The sequence below is a fragment of the Panthera tigris genome, chromosome B3 (genome assembly GCF_018350195.1).
Source record: "Panthera tigris isolate Pti1 chromosome B3, P.tigris_Pti1_mat1.1, whole genome shotgun sequence".
Classification (NCBI taxonomy): Eukaryota; Metazoa; Chordata; class Mammalia; order Carnivora; family Felidae; genus Panthera; species Panthera tigris.
Genome location: NC_056665.1, coordinates 144,209,358 through 144,226,333, shown reverse-complemented (window position 1 = coordinate 144,226,333; position 16,976 = coordinate 144,209,358). Strand labels below are relative to the sequence as shown.

General features: G+C 38.8%; 1 protein-coding gene across 1 annotated transcript; it reads right to left on the bottom strand.

Annotated features, from left to right (window-relative positions):
- Positions 1-15,557: 15,557 nt before the first annotated feature.
- On the bottom strand, positions 15,558-16,384 carry LOC122239721 (small vasohibin-binding protein-like). The gene has a single exon (XM_042990646.1). It carries the CDS (start codon positions 16,228-16,230, stop codon positions 16,030-16,032), a length of 201 nt encoding a protein of 66 aa, XP_042846580.1. The 5' UTR covers positions 16,231-16,384; the 3' UTR covers positions 15,558-16,029.
- Positions 16,385-16,976: the final 592 nt, after the last annotated feature.

Here is a 16,976-nt window from a genome sequence, read left to right as displayed (position 1 = left end):
AGTTGTGTCTTTGTGTCTTTGTGTCTTTGTGTCTTGCTCCCTTCTGGCTGGTTCTCATCACACTTGTGATTACATTTAGGGCCCGCTCCGATAATCCAGGATGATCTCTCCATCTCAAGATCCTTAATTTAACAACATTGGCAAGATCTTTGCCATATAAGGTAACATCCACAGACTGCAGGGATCAGAACCCGATATCCTGGGGGCCACTGTGTAGCCTAGTACCCTTAGACTAACTAACTTGCCCACAGTCACCAACTTAAGTGAGAAAATGATCAAGAAAGTGTGGCTAATATATTCAGAACATTTATATTGGCTATTTTTGCAGTTTTTTACCACTTGCTGGTAATGGATTTAATTTTATCTTGAGGTCAATGCACTAGGCACAATTAACAGTGACTGACTACCTTTCTGTTGCTCAATATGTAGGAGCCTTGTAGGAACCTGAAAGGGAGTGGTCATCAAGAGAGGAGGTTCACCCTGCCTAAGACCCTTCCTGCCCTCCCTGCACTTCCCTTTTCACAACCATGATTCTGATGCTTCATCCTGTCCCCTAGCACACATCAACCAGGAAAGTGGCTGTCACGGTTGCATTTGGAAAATATTTGTTACCGGTGAGTTTGATTCCAGGTCAAAGACAAGGGCAGAATTGAAAGAGTAAAACCCTCAAAGGTCTAACTTTTCCTGATTAATAAATCCCTGACCTCACACACGGAACCCGTTGAGTTGTTAGAACAAGATTCTGTTCCGGCGGGTGTAACCTCAGACGTGAGCTGTCCAGGGCTGGCCTTCTGAGTCAGCCTGAGTCCCACCTACATGCGCTCCCCTGGGGCTGCTGGACTCAAAGGCTCTTTTCACGAAGAGAGCAGGAAACAGATGACTCGATGTGCGTGGCACATCCAAGCCGGAGGGTAACTGATGTGCTTGAATATTAATAAGAAAGAACTGGCTTCTGTAGCCTGGGAACCCTAAAAGAGATTCTGTTAAAGCATTTGAATCTAGACCTACAGCAGGCAAGCAAACGCACAGGTAATTTATAGACCAAATGAATGAAGAAGAAAAAAGTAGAATTGAATAATGTAAAACTTTTACTCATCAAAACTTTGGGGATGCAACAAAATGGTATTTAGAGAGAAAATCACAGCCTTATATGCTTAAATGAGAAAAGAAGAAGGGCTAGAAATTAATGAGCTATGGGGGCGCCTAGGTGGTTCAGTTGGTAGAATATGTGATTCTGGGTTCTGTGAGTTCAAGCTGCATATTGGGCATAGGGCTTACTTAAAAAAAATTATGAGTTATGCATTAATATTATGTAGTCAGAAAAAGAATACATTATACCCAAAGAAAGTAAAAAGGACAAATGAAAAGCAGAAATTAATAAAGACAAAATGAGATGGGAGCCTGGGTGGCTCAGTTGGGTGGGCATCCGACTTTGGCTCAGGTCATGATCTCTCAGTTCATGGGCTCAAGCCCCACGTCAGGCTCTGTGCTGACAGCTCAGAGCCTGGAGCCTGCTGTAGATTCTGTGTCCCTCTCTTGCTCTGCCCCTTCCCCACTCATGCTCTCTCTCTCTTTCAAAAATAAATAAACATTTAAAAGTTAAAAAAAAAAAAAAAAGATAAAATGAGATCAGTAAAGCCAAGAAATAGTTCTTTGTTGGGAGAGAGGGGAGGGTGGGTGATGGGCATTGCAGAGGGCACCTGTTGGGATGAGCACTGGGTGTTGTATGGAAACCAATATGACAATAAATTTCATATTAAAAAAAAAGAAATAGTTCTTTGAAAAGCCTAGTTAAAAAAAGAGGCAAAACTCTAGCCTGCCTAATTAAGAATAAAGGAAAGAAATGGGGAGTGAAGTATTAGAAAATACAAGGTAGGAAACGACCACAAATGTTACAGAGGTTTAAAAAGTAAGGAAATACCATCAACAAATTTGTGTCAATAATTTTGAAAACTTATACAAAACAAATTAATTCCTAGAAACCATAACATCATGAATACCCAAGAATAAATAGAAAATGAATAGCTCCATAACTAGTAAAGAAATTGGGGGGCATCTGGATGGCTCAGTTAAGCATCCGATTCTTGATTTCAGCTCAGGTCATGATCTCACTGTTTATGAGATTGAGCCCCACGTCCAGCTCAGTGCTGAAAGTGTGGAGCCTGCTTGGGATCTCTCTCTCCTTCTCTGTCTCTGCCCTTTCCTGGCTCGCTCTCTCTCTCAAAATAAATAAATATTAAAAAAAAAAATTGAGGGGCGCCTGGGTGGCTCAGTCAGTTGAGCGTCTGACTTCGGCTCAGGTCACGATCTCACAGTCTGTGAGTTCGAGCCCCGCATCGGGCTCCGTGCTGATGGCTCAGGGCCTGGAGCCTGCTTCCGATTCTGTGTCCCCCTCTCTCTCTGCCCCTTCCCTGCTCATGCTCTGTCTCTCTCTGTCTCAAAAATAAATAAAAACATTAAGAAAAAAAATTTTTTTTTAAATTGAAGCAAGTGCAAATAGCTTTACAGGCAAGTTCTACTGAACTGTCAAAGAACACATTATTTCAGTTTCACACAAATTCTTTCATACAAGAAGAAAGGCTGAAAATCCAAGACCTAAGTAAACATCTCAAAAAGCTTGAAAACAGTAAACCAAATCCAAAGAAAGTGTAAGAAAGGGAATATAATAGAAAGAATCAACAAAGCTACAAGTCTCAGCGCTGGTGAAACTGATCGTGGTAAGAGAAGCACAGGAAACACGGTCAAGAGTGAGAAAAAGACGTTACCAGAGATCCTTCAGCCATTAAACAGCAGTAAGAGAGTATCACGAACAACTTCATAAGAACACATTAAAACTTTTAGATGATATGGACAAATTTCTAGAAAAATACCTTACCAAATTGGCATGAGAATAAATAGAAAGTCTAGATAGTACCTTAACAATGAGATTGAACCTGCAATTCAAAACCCTCCCGGAAGGAAACCTGAGACCCTGAGGATTTCACTAGGTGTTCTCCCAGCATTTAAAAAGAAATAACACTAATTTCACACAAACTCTTCTATAGAAAAGAAAAAGAGGAGACACATGTTTGTTTTAGTTGGACACTGTATGTAGCCTTTTTCCCAAGTCTGACGAGGACATTATGAGAAAAGAAAATTGCATGCCAATATTATATTGCTCAGGAACATAGACAAAAATAATTCTAAAGAAAGTATTAGTAAGTCAAATCCAGTGATGATTGAAAGATAAAACATCACAACCAAGTTGAGTTTATCTAGGAATGCAAACTTGGTTTAATATTCAAAAATCAATCAATGTAATTCACCAAAGTAGCAGAATACAGGAGATAATAATCATACAAACACCCCAATACCTGCAGAAAAACAACTGACTCAATATTCCTAGCAAACTAGGAATAGATTGGATTCTCCTTGATCTGTTAAGAATATCTAAACAAATCTGCAGCAAACATTGTCATCCCTAACTTTACAATGTTTCCAGCTTTCTCTTTGCCATCAGGAAAACACAAGGGCACCCACTTTTGCTGCTTTAACTCAAGATTGCACTGGAGCTCCTGGTAAGTGCAGGAAGAAAAGAGAAATAAAAGATAGAAGGATTGAGGGGGTCCTGGGTGGCTCAGTCAGTTGAGTGTCCAACTTCGGCTTAGGTCCTGATCTTGAGGTTTGTGAGTTCGAGCCCTGCGTCAGGCTCTGTGCTGACAGCTCAGAGACTGAAGCCTGCTTCGGATTCTGTCTTCCTCTCTCTCTGCCCGCTTGCACTCTGTCTCTCTCTCTCTCTCAAAAACAAATAAACATTAAAAAAAAAAGATAGGATTGGGAAGGGATACATAAAACTGTTATTATTTGCAGATGATATGCACATAGAAAATCTAAAGTAAATATATGGATAATGATTAGAATTAATAAATGAGTTTAGGGGGCACCTGGGTGGCTCAGTCAGTTACCAATCCGACTCTTGGTTTTGGCTCAGGTCATAATCTCACAGTTGGTGGGATCAAGCCCCGTGTGGGGCTCTGTGCTGACAGCATGGAGCCTGCGTGGGATTCTCTCTCTGCCTCTTTCTCTGTCCCTCCCTGCTCACTCATGCACTTGCTCTCTTTCTCTCTCTCTCTTAAAATAAAAAAAAATAAACTTAAAAAAAAAAGAATGACTTTGTTGGGCATAAGATCAAAGTACAAAAAAGAATTGTATTTCTGTAAAGTAGACACAGGAGCTACAGAATGAATTGTTGTAAAAGATACTGTTTATATATAGGATATACAAGGCAGCTACATAAAAACTAAAGAAAATTATAAGAAATCAAAGAATAGGGGGATCTGGCTGTCTCAGTTGGTGGAGCATGTGACTTTTGACCTCAGGGTTGTGGGTTCAAACCCCACATTGGGTGTAGACATTACTTAAAAAATAAAATCTTAAAAAAAAAAATAAATGAAAGAATAAATAAAAGGTGGAATATACTGTGTTTTTGTCTCAGAAGAGTCATTATTATAACATATTCATTCTTCTATAAAATTGGTCTGTATGTTCAATGCAATCTCACAAAAAACATGCCCGAAGGGTTGTGTGTATATATGTTACAATTCTGTGTAACTTGACAAGCTGATTCTAAATTTCTATGAAAACGTGAAGGACCAAGAATATCCAAAGTCTTTTTTTTTTTATTATAAAGCCAGCTTTTATTTATTTATTTTTTTACTGTTTATTTTTATTTTGAAAGAGAGTGAGAGAGAGAGAGCAGGGGAGAGGCAGAGAGAGAGGGAGAGGGAGAGAATCCCAAGCAGGCTCCAGGCTGTCAACGCAAAGCCTGATGCAGGGCTTGATCTCATGTACTGCGAGATCATGACCTGAGCCAAAATCAAGAGTCAGATGCTTAACCCACTGAGTCACACAGGTGCCCCTTATTTAATTTAAAAAATTTTTATTTTAGAGAGAGAGAGCGAGAGAGCACTAACTGGGGAGAGAGGCAGAGGGAGAGAGAGCGAGAAAGAGAGAGAATCTTAAGCAGACCCACCCTCAGCATGGAGCCCCACATGGGGCCTGATGCCATGACTCTGGGATCATGATATGAGCCAAATCAAGAGACAGACACTCAACCGACCGAGCCACCCAGGCACCCCTCCAAAATCTTTTTATTTATTTAATTAATTAATAACTAATTAATGTTTAAATGTTTATTTTTGAGAGAGAGAGAGAGAGCACATGCGAGCCAGAGGAGGGGCAGAGAGAGAGAGAGAGAGAGAGAGCGCATCCCAAGCAGGCTCCAAGCTGTCAGCGCAGAGCCTGATGATGGAGAGCTTGATCTCACGAACCACGAGATCATGACCTGAGCCAAAATCAAGAGTCATTTGCTCCACCGACTGAGTCACCCAGGCAGCCCAAAAATCTTTTTAAAGCAGAGGAACAAGATAAGACAATGGCTTCACTGGATATCAAGCCTTATTATAAAGGATGGTAATTAAGGCACTGTGCTGGTAGTGTGTGAATGCAAAGATAACCCAGTGGAATAACAAAACTCAAGAAGGAGACCAACACGTATGTAGATACCTGGTTTTCAACAAAGGAGCTCTTGCAGAGCAGTGGGGGAAAGAACAGCCTTTTAAATAAATGGTTCTGGAACAATGAGATATTCCCATAGGAAAGAAAAGAGAAAACCACTTGATCCTTACTTTGAACCATGTACAAAAATTAATTATGAAATAAAAATATAAAGCTTGTAGAACATAAGGAATATAATATCTTCAGGAATTTAGGGTAGCAAAAATTTCTTAACTAGGCATAAACACAAGCCTGAAGGAAAAAAAAAAACCTGATAAATTTAGTTACAGGAAAATTAAGAACTTCTGTTCACCATAAGACATCATTCAAAGAGTAAACAAAGAAACAAGAACAAGCAAATGTCCAAGGAAAGATATTTGTAACACATATAACTGACAAAGGCTCATATTAAGAATATTTAAAGAACTTGTACAATATTTAAGAAAAAGCCAAACGAAAATTAGAGACTTGAAAAGGCACTTCACAAAAAGACTGGCAAATGGCCAGTAAACATATGTAAGCGACATTTAATTTATCAGCAACCAGGAAAATGCAAATTAAATCCATTTTATATTAAAGGCATCATAAAGAAAGGGAAAAGACATGTACAAACTCAAAGAAGATAATTTCATGCACATAATTAACAAATGACTCGTGTTGTCTGCAATATATAAGGAATTCTTGTAAGGCATTAAGAAATAGCAGACAACACAAAGCAAAATAGCAATCCATTGTATGTGGATACGGTTTGATTGATCCATTCATCAGTTGGTGGACATTTGGGTTGTTCCCACTTTCGACTGTTAAAAGCAATACTGCTATAGCATTCGTGGGCAAGTTTTTATGTGGACACATGTTTTAATTTCTCTTTATTACTAAGGGGTGGAATTGCTGGGTCATATGGTAACGCTACTCTTTCGAGGAACTGCAAGCCTGTTTTCCACAATTGCTGTACTATTTTATATTCCCTCCAGCAGCGTGTGTATGTGAAGTCTCCATTGTGTCCACACCTCACCAACGTTTGTTATTATAAGTCTCTTTTTATTAGGGCCACTTGTACTAGTATCCTGGGGCTACGGTAACAGAGTACCACAAACCCGGGAGGTTAAAGAAACAGAAATTGATTTCCCAGTTCTGGAGGCCAGAAGTCCGAAATCGAGGTGTCAGGATGGCTGTGCCCCCTGTGAAGGCTCCAGTAGAGATTCTGTAGCATTCTTGGCTTTTGGCTACATCACTCCAATCTCTGCTTCTGTCTTCGCATGTCCTTCACCTCTGTGTGATTCTCTCAACCCCACCCCCCACCTCCCCTTTCCTGTAGAACACATGTGGCTGCATTTAGGGTCCGCTCAGAGAATGCAGGATGAGCTCCCCCTCTTAAGGTCCTGTCTTCCTCATATTTGTTGCCATATAAGGTAACATTCACAGGTTGCAGCGATCTGATGTGGCTATCTTTTGGGGTGTCATTTTTTTGGCCTCACACATCTTCCTAGCGGGTATGGAGTTGTATCTCAATGTGGTTTTGGTTTGGATTTTTCTGACGGCTAGTGGTGTTGAGCATCTTTTCATGTGCTTCTTAGCCACTTGGATATTTTCTCTGGAGCAATGTCCATACAGATCCTTTGCCCAACCAAAAAAAATTTTTTTTTTAATTTTTTTAATGATTTTTTTAAATGTGAGAGATAGAGAGAGATAGAGACAGAGCATGAGCTGGGGAGGGGCAGAGAGAGAGGGAGACACTGAATCCAAAGCAGGCTCCAGGCTTCTGAGCTGTCAGCACAGACCCTGACATGGGCTTGAACTCGTGAACCATGAGATCACAACCTGGGCCGAAGTCAGACGCACAAGAGACTGAGCCACCCAGGTGCCCCTAAAAATTTTTTTGTAATGTTTGTTTATTTATTTATTTATTTATTTATTTATTTATTTATTTATGTTTATTTATTTTTGAAGGAGAGAGAGACAGAGTGTGAGCGGGGAAGGGGCAGAGAGAGAGGGAGACACAGAATCCGAAGCAGGCTCCAGGCTCTGAGCTGTCAGCACAGAGCCCGATGCGGGGCTCAAGCTCATAAACTGTGAGATCACGACCTGAGCTGAAGTCCACTGCTTAGCCCACTGAGCCACCCAGGGGCCCCTGCCCAATTTTTAATTTAGCTATTTCTCTTTTTATTATTGAATTGTAAGAGTTCTTTATACAGCAGTAACATCAGGGAAGACGGAGTAGGAAAAGCCAGGAATCTGTGTCCCCACCTAGACAACAATTGTACTGTCAGAGTCATCTGTTGTAACTACTTTGAAGCTCTGGGGTCTATTGGAAGACCCATTTTCCGGGGGAAGTCTTGGGTGGTGAGCCCTGATTACTTTTGGATGATTTGATCTCTTAGGGTGATAATAGCTACCCATCCCCAGTGTCCCTTTGCCCGATAGCAGGGAGCCATGCCCATGTCCTTATACTGGCTTGTGGGAGCCCAGGTGGGCACTAAGGACACTCTTCTCCAAATATCAGGAATCTGTGTCCTGATCATGGATCACTGCTTGTGACCACAGAAGTGCAGACACAGAGGTGGCTCTCAGGGCTAGACCCACCAGCTAAAGTGACTTCCAGGGAATTTAAAGATACAGATTCTGTTTTAATTTTTTTGTTTTTGATTTTTAGCCTTCATTTCCTCCTTTTCCGCTTTTGGGAGCCAGATAATTAAGAATCAGACATTCAAAAGCAACCACATATACAGGGGAATTTGGAAAAGTCACTGCATATGCCCAAGAAAAAACCTGAGAAGACCTTAAGTTTACACCTCAGGCTGATCCTCACCACAAAAATACCCTACAATAATTATTTTTAAAATGCTGGGAAGGAAGATAATCTGATTTCCAGAGTTACCACACTGTAAAATTCAAACATTCAGTTTTCAACGACAACAACAATGAATCACAACAGATGTAAAAATACAGGGAAGTCTGGCCTACTCAAAGACAGAAGCCTAGTCATCTAAGGAAGAGCCCATGGTGGACTTGCTAGAAAGACTTGAAAACAACCGTCTTAAAGATAATTCAAAGAGCAGGGTGCCTGGGTGGCTCAGTCAGTTGAGCGTCCGACTTTTGATTTTGGCTCAGGTCCTGGTCTCAGGGCTCGTAGGGTTGAATTCTGTGTCTGGCTCTGTGGTGGCAGCACAGAGCCTGCTTGGGATTCTCTCTCCTCTCTCTCTCTCTCTCTCTTTCTGCCCCTCCTTCACTCACATGCACTTGCTCTCTCTCTCTCTCAAAATAAATAAAAATAAACTAAAAGAAAAAAAAAAGATAATTTGGGGTGGTTGGGTGGCTCGGTTAAGCGCCCAACTTTGGTTCAGGTCATTATCTCACAGTTTGTGGGTTTGAGCCCCAAGGTGGTCTCTGTGCTGACAGCTCAGAGCCTGTAGCCTGCTTCGGATTCTGTGTTTCCCTCTCTCTCTCTCTATTTCTCTCTTAAAAATTAATAAACATTTTTTAAAAAGATAATTCAAAGGAGTACATGGACAGAGTCAAGGAAATGATATATTAACAAATTGGAAATATCCATGAATTGATGGAAAACATGAAAAGAATCAAAAGGAAATTCTGGATCTGAAAAGTATAACTTAAAAAAAAAGAATTTAGTAGAGGGATTCAAAAGTGAATTTGAGCAAGCAGAAGAAAGAAATCAACAAACATGAAGATAGGATAATGGAAATTACTCAGTCTGAGAAGCAGAAAGAAAAAGTTCGAAGAAAAGTGAGCAGAACCTAAAGGACCAACATATGCACTGTAGGCTCTCAGAAGGACAAGAGAGAGGGGGTGGGCAAAGAGATTAATTGAAGAAATCATGGTGACAACTTCTCAATTTTGATGGCAGACATGAATGGAAACACTCAAAACACTCTCACCAAGACGCATTATAATAAAAATTTCAAAACACAAGGGCAAAGAGAATCTTGAAAGCAACAAGAGAGAAGCAAGTCGTCATACGCAGGGATTCCCAACAAGATTATTGGCAAAATTACCAAAAATCTTGGAGGCCAGGGGCACCTGGGTGGCTCAGTCAGTTGAGCATCCGACTCTTGATTTTGGCTCAGGTCATGATCTCACCGTCATGGAGCCCTGTGTTGGGCTCTGTACTGAGTGTGGAGCTTGCTTAAGATTCTCTCTCTCCATCTCTCTCTCTCTCTCTGCTCCTTCCCTTCTTTTTCTCTCTGCCTCCAAAAACAAACAAGCAAACAAACAAACAAACAAACAACCCTTGGAATCCAGAGGGCAATGAGTTGATATATTTAAAGTGCTAAAGGAAAAAAAAAAAAACTGTGAAGCAAGAATCCTATATCTGGGAAAACTGTCCTCCAAAAATGAAGGAGAAATTAAAATACTCCTTGATTTAAAAAACAAAAACAAAAACAAAAAAACCTGAGGAAGTTTATTACCATGAGACCAGCTCTACAAGAAATGGTGAAGGGAGGGGCACCTGGGTGGCTCAGTTGGTTAAGCATGCAAGTTCAGCTCAGGTCATGATCTCATGGTTCATGAGTTTGAGCCCCATGTCAGGCTCTGTGCTGACAGCTCAGAGCCTGGAGCTGTTTTGGAATCTATGTCTCCTCTCTCTGCCCCTTCCCCCTGCTTGTGCGCTCTCTCCCTCTGAAAAATAAAATAAACATTTTTTAAAAATTAAAAAAGAAACGCTGAAAAGACTCCTCCAGACTGTAATGAAAGGACTCTCGGCAGTAACTTGAAGCTCTTGAAGGAATAAAGATCTCCAGTAAGGGTAAATACATGGGTAATTATAAAAGCAAGTATTGTTGGAATTTTGGTTTGTAACCCCACTTTTAGTTTCCTATATGATTTAAAAGACTAAAAAGACCGGGGCGCCTGGGTGGCTCAGTCGGTTAAGCGGCCAACTTCGGCTCAGGTCATGATCTCGCGGTCCGTGAGTTCGAGCCCCGCGTCGGGCTCTGTGCTGACAGCTCAGAGCCTGGAGCCTGTTTCAGATTCTGTGTCTCCCTCTCTCTGACCCTCCCCCGTTCATGCTCTGTCTCTCTCTGTCTCAAAAATAAATAAACGTTAAAAAAAAATTAAAAAAAAAAAAAGACTAAAAAGACAGCAGTGAATGAAAGAGGTAGTAATGATGCTGGATAGGAGCAGAGTATGTTATTGAAGTTAAGACTGTATAAATTTGAATTATAGTGTTATAATTTTGGAATATAATCTTTAAAAACATTTTTTTAATGCTTATTTATTTTTGAGGCAGAGAGAGACAGAGCATGAACAGGGGAGTGGCAGACAGAGAGGGAGACACAGAATCCGAAGCAGGCTCCAGGCTCTGAGCTGTCAGCACAGAGCCCGACATGGGGCTTGAACCCATGAACCGTGAGATCATGACCTGAGCTGAAGTCAGACGCTTAACCGACTGAGCCACTCAGGCGCCCCTGGAATATAATCCTAAATAACTCTACTTGCTTTGGATAATATTGACATCTTAACAATATTAATTCTTCTAATCCATAAACATGGAATGTGTTTCCATTTATTTTTGTCTTTAATTTCTGTCAGCAATATTTTATAGTTTTTGTTGTACACGTCTTTCATCTCCTTGGTTAACTCCTAAGCATTTTATTCTTTTGGATGCTATTGTAAATGGAATTGTGTTCTTTATTTTCTTTTCACATTCTTCATTGTTAATGTATAGAAACTATATTGTTGAGATTTTTTTTCACTAAAGTATTTAATTTTTTCCATTTTATTTAATCTAAAAAAAAGTTCACCCATTTTTCCCCACCCCATCTCTAGCAACTACTATTATCTGTATCTATTAGATTTTTTAAAGATTATATATATAAGAGAGATCATATGGTATTTGTCTTCCTCTGACTTATTCCACTTCACATAATGCCCTTGTGATCCACCCATGTTGTCATAAATGGCAAGATTTTTGGGCGCCTGGGTGGCTCGGTCAGTTAAGCATCCAACTTGATCTCAGGTCATGATCTCACGGTTCATGAGTTTAAGCCCTGCATCCGACTCTATGCTGACAGCTCAGAGCCTGGAGCCTGCTTCAGATTCTGTGTCTCCCTCTCTCTCTGCCCATCCCCTGCTCTCTCTCTCTCTCTCTCTCTCAACAATAAACATTAAAAAAAATTAAAAAATAAATAGCAAGATTTTCTTTTTTATAGCTAAATTGTCCATTGCATAGATCTATACCATAATTTCTTTATTCATTCATCCATTGATGTATACTTAACATTGTTTCCACGTCTTGGCTATTGTAAATAATGCTGCAATAAACATGGGAGTGCACATGTCTTTTCAAGTTAGTGTTCTTGTTTTCTTCAGATAAATACCTAGAAGAGGAATTGCTGAATTGTATGGTAGTTCTGATTTTACTTTTTGAGGAGCCTCCATACTGTTTTCTGTAGTGGCTCCACCAATTTACATCCCCCTTGACAGTGTGTAAGGGTTCCCCTTTCTCCACATCCTCACCAACACTTTTTATTTCTTACCTTTTTGATAATCACCATTCTAACAGGTGTGAAGTGATACCTCATTGTGGTTTTGATTCGCATTTCCCTGATGATTCGTCATATTGAGCATCTTTTTATGCACCTGTTAGCCATCTATGTCTGCTTTATAGAAAATGTCTAGTCAATCTTTAATAGGATTATTTGTGGGTTATTTTTGTTATAAAATTGTATGAGTTCTTTATATATTTTGCATATTAGTCATTTATGAGATACATGATTTGGAAATATTTTCTTCCATTCAGTATGTTGTCTTAAAGAATTTTAAAAAATGTTTTATTATTTGTTTTTGAGAGAGAGAGAGAGAGAGAGACAGACAGACAGAGAGAGCAGGGGAGGGGCAGAGAGAGAGGAGACACAGAACTGGAAGCAGGGTCCAGACTCTGAGCTGTCAGCACAGAGCCCGACGTGAGGCTCAAACTCACAAACTGTAAGATCAGGACCTGAGCCAAAGTCGGACACTTAACCGACTGAGCCACCCAGGTGCCCAGTAGGTTTTTCTTTTCATTTTGTTGACAGTTTCCTTTGCTGTGAGGAAGCTTTTAGTTTGATGCAGTTCCACTTGTTAATTTTGCTTTTGTTGATTTTGCTTTTCATGTCAGATTAAAAAATGATTTAAAAATATATCATCAAAATCCGTGTAAAAGAGGTAACTTTTCTTCCAGGAGGTTTACGGCTTCAGGTCTTATGTTCAAGTATTTAATCTATTTTGAGTTAATTCTTGTGTATGGTGTAAGATAGTGGTCCAGTTTCATTCTTTTCCATGTGGCTGTCCGATTTTCCCAATACCATTTATTGAAGAGACCGTCCTTCCTCCATTGTATATTATTGGTCTTTTGTTGTAAATTAATTGACCATATATGTGTGGGTTTATTTCTCAGCTTTCTATCCTGTTGCATTGATCTGTATGTCTGTTTTTATGCCAGTACCATACTATTTTAATTACTACCACTTCATACTATAACTCGAAGTCTGGAATTGTGAAACCTCCAGTCTTGTTTTTCTTTTTCAAGATTGTTCTGGCTATTTGAGGTATTTTGTGGTTCTGTACAATTTTTAGGATTGTTTGTTCTAGTTCTGTGAAAAATGATGTTGCTATTTTGACAGGGAGTGCATTAAATCTGTAGATTGCTTTGGGTGGTATAGGCATTTTAACATTTTTCTTCTAATCCATGAGCATGGAATGTCTTTCCATTTCTTTACATTGTCTTGAATTTCTTCAGAGTACAAATCTTTCACCTCTCTTGTGAAGTTTATTCCTAAATATTTTACTGTTTTTGGTGCAACTGTAAATAGGATTGTTTTAATTTCACTTTCTGCTGCTTCATCATTAATGTATACAAATGCAACAGATTTCTATACATTGACCATGTATCCTGCAACTTTACTGAATTCACTTCTCAGTTCTAGTGTGTGTGTGTGTGTGTGTGTGTGTGTGTGTGTGTGTGTGTGGTTTTTTTTTTTTTGTTTGTTTGTTTGTTTGTTTGTTTGTTTGTTTTTTTGGTGGAGTCTTTAGGGTTTTCTGAAAATAGCAAGAGTTTTACTTCTTCCTTACCAATTTGGATGCCTTTTCTTTATGCTGCTTAATTGTTGTGGTCAGGACTTCCAGTATTACGTTGAATAAAAGTGGTGAGAGGGGACATCCTTGTCTTCTTTCTGACCTTAGGGGAAAAGCTCTCAGCTTTTCAACATTGAGTATGATGTTAGCTGTGGGTTTTTCATATAAGGCCTTTATTATGTTGAGATATGTTCCCTCTAAACCTACTTTATTGAGGGTTTTTGTCACGAATGGATGTTGTACTTTGTCAAATGCTTTTACTGCATCTATTGAAATGATCATATTCTTTCCCTTCTTCATGTGACATACCATTGATTTTTTGCAAATATTGAATGACACTTGCATCCTAGGGATGCACACTTAATCGTGGTGTAGGATTTTTTTTTTAATGTATTGTTGAATTTGGCTTGCTTATTTTGTTAGGAATTTTTGCATCTATATTCATGAGAGATATTGGCCTGTAATCCTTTTTTTTTTTTTTTTTTTTTCCTTTTTGTGGTGTCTTTATCTGGGTTTGCTATCAGGGTGATACTGGCCTCATAGAATGAATTTGGAAGTTTCCCTTTCTCTTCTATTTTTTGGAATAGTTTGAGAAGAAAAAGTATTAACTCTTCTTTAAACTTCTGGTAGAATTTGTCTGTGAAGCTGTCTGGTACTGGACTTTTTGGTTTTTGGGAATTTTTGATTACTGATTCAATTTTGTTGCTGGTAATTGGTCTGTTCAAATTTTCTATTTCTTCTTGCTTTTGTTTTAGAGGGTATATGTTTCTAGGAATTTACCCATTTCTTCTAAGTTATCCCATTTGTTGGCATATACGTTTTATTTTCATAATATTGTTACAATTATTTTGTGTTTCTGTGGTGTTGATTGTTATTTCTCTTCTTGCACTGGTGATTTTTTTTAAAAAAAATTTAACATTTATTTATTTCTGAGAGACAGACAGAGCACCAGTGGGGGAGGGACAGAGAGAGAGGGAGACACAGAATCTAAACCAGGCTCCAGGCTCTGAGCTGTCAGCACAGAGCCCGACGTGGGGCTCAAACTCATGAGTGGTAAGATCATGACCTCAGTGGAAGTCAGACACTTAACCAACTGAGCCACCCAGGCACCCCTTTCACTGGTGATTTTAACTGCATTGTCTCTCTTTCTCTCTCTCTCTCTCCTGGTTTTATTTATTTATTTATTTATTTATTTATTTATGTATTTATTTATAGTTTTTATATCATTTATTTCTGCTCTAATCTTATATTATTTCCTTCCTTTTGCTGGGTTTGGGTTTTGTTTGTTTTTTCTTTAGCTCTTTTGGGTGTAAGATTAGGTTGTTTGTGGTTTTTCTTGCTTCTTGAGGTGGGCCCATGATGCTACGAACTTCCCTCTTAGAACAACTTTTGCTGCATCCCGAGGATTTAGGATGTTGTGTTTTCATTTTCATCTGTTTCCATGTAATTTACTTATTTATTTATTTTGATTTGTTGGTTGACCCATTCACTGTTTAGTAGCATGTTATTTAAACTCCATGTATTTGTGGTCTTTTCAGATTTTTTTCTTTTTCTAGTTTCATAGCGTTGTGGTCAGAAAAGATGCATGGTATAACTTAGATTTTTTTTTTTGAATTTGTTGAGACTTGTTTTGTGGCCTAATATGTGATCTGTTCTGGAGAATGTTCCATGTGTACTTGAAAAGAATGTGTATTCTGCTGTTTTATGATGGAATGCTCTGAATATGTCTGTTACATCCATCTGTCCAGTGTGTCATTCAAAGCCACTGTTTTTTTGTTGATTTTATGTTTGGATGATGTAAGTGGAGTGTTAATGTCCCCTACTATTATTTTATTACTATAAATTAATTCCTTTATGTTTGGTATTAACTGTTTTATGTATTTGGGTATTTCCATGTTGGGTGAATAAATATTTACAATTATTATACCCTCTTGTTAGATTGTCCCCTTTATTAATAAATAGTGTCCTTTTTTGTCTCTTGTTACATTCATTGTTTTACAATCCATTTGTTCCAATATAAGACTTGCTATCCTAGCTTTCTTCTGGCATCCATTTGCATAATGAATGTTTCTCCATGCCCTCACTTTTTTTTTTATTAGTATTTTATTTATACTTTTGGAGAAGATCTACAGTTTCACAAGAAACACTGATTTTTCTCAAACAATGGAAACATATAAAAAATCTATTGTCTAAGAAGAATAAAACAAGTCTTTTCAGTAAGTACTGAGATAATTCAGACTGGAGGAATCAGTGAAGCCAACGTTACATGCAGTAAGTTCAGATTTATCCAGTTTTAGGGATAACACAAATGTCTTCCTGTCTAGTTCTGTACAGTTCCAAATGAACCATCTCAGCCTAAAACTAGTAACAAGCTGGCAGACAAAGCCTCTGGGGTCCCATCTAGTTTGAACAAGGAGTGGCTCACTCTCCAGATGGCTGCATCTGTTTACAGAACTCATCGAACTCTTGCTGCTCAGGTTCTGTCATGACTCTGTTGAGGTCATAGATCTCTGCTCTTTGTCTTTGCTTCAGCTCCTGCTGGGCTGATTTCTGCTTGGCCTTCTCAACTTTGCTGACAGGTTGTTTAACTTTGGAATTTTCTTTACGCATAGGTGGATCCATGACTTGGGTTCTGAACACTTCTTAGCTCTGACGTCCAGGCCTGGAGTCATGAGCCTGCTGTGCCTCTGATTGGGTGGGGCTCCATCCCTTCACTTTCAATCTGCAGATGTCTTTCAGTCTGAAATGAGTCTCTTGTACACAGCATATAGATGGGTCTTTTTGGGGGGTCTTGTTATTATTATTATTATTTTTTTAATCCACTCTGTTGTCCTGTGTCTTTTGAATGAAGCATTTAGCGCATTTACATTCAAAGTAATTATTGATAGATATGTATTTATTGGCATTTTGTTACTTGCTTCATGGTTGTTTTTGTAGTTCTTTGTTCCTTTCTTCCTTGGCTCTCTTCTCTTATGATTAGTCAGCTTTTTTTTAGTGATATACTTGGATTCTTTTCTCTTTATTCTTTGCATATCTATTACTGATTTTGGATTTATGGTTACCATTAGGGTTGTGTATAGCATCTTCTGTCTATATCAGTTTGATGGTTGTGTTAGCTTGAGCTCATTCTTTACTCCTCTCCCCACCACCTTTTAGGTATATGTTGTCATATTTTATATCCTTTTATTTTATGAATCTCTTGACTGATTTTTACAGAAATACTTATTTTTACTGCCTTTGTTTTTTTACTTTTCATACTCTCACTTATGGTCTTTCCTTTCCACTCAAAGAGTCCCCTTTAATATTTCCTGTAGGGCTGGTTTAGTGGTCATGAACTCCTTTGGTTTTTGTTTGAGAAATTCTATCTC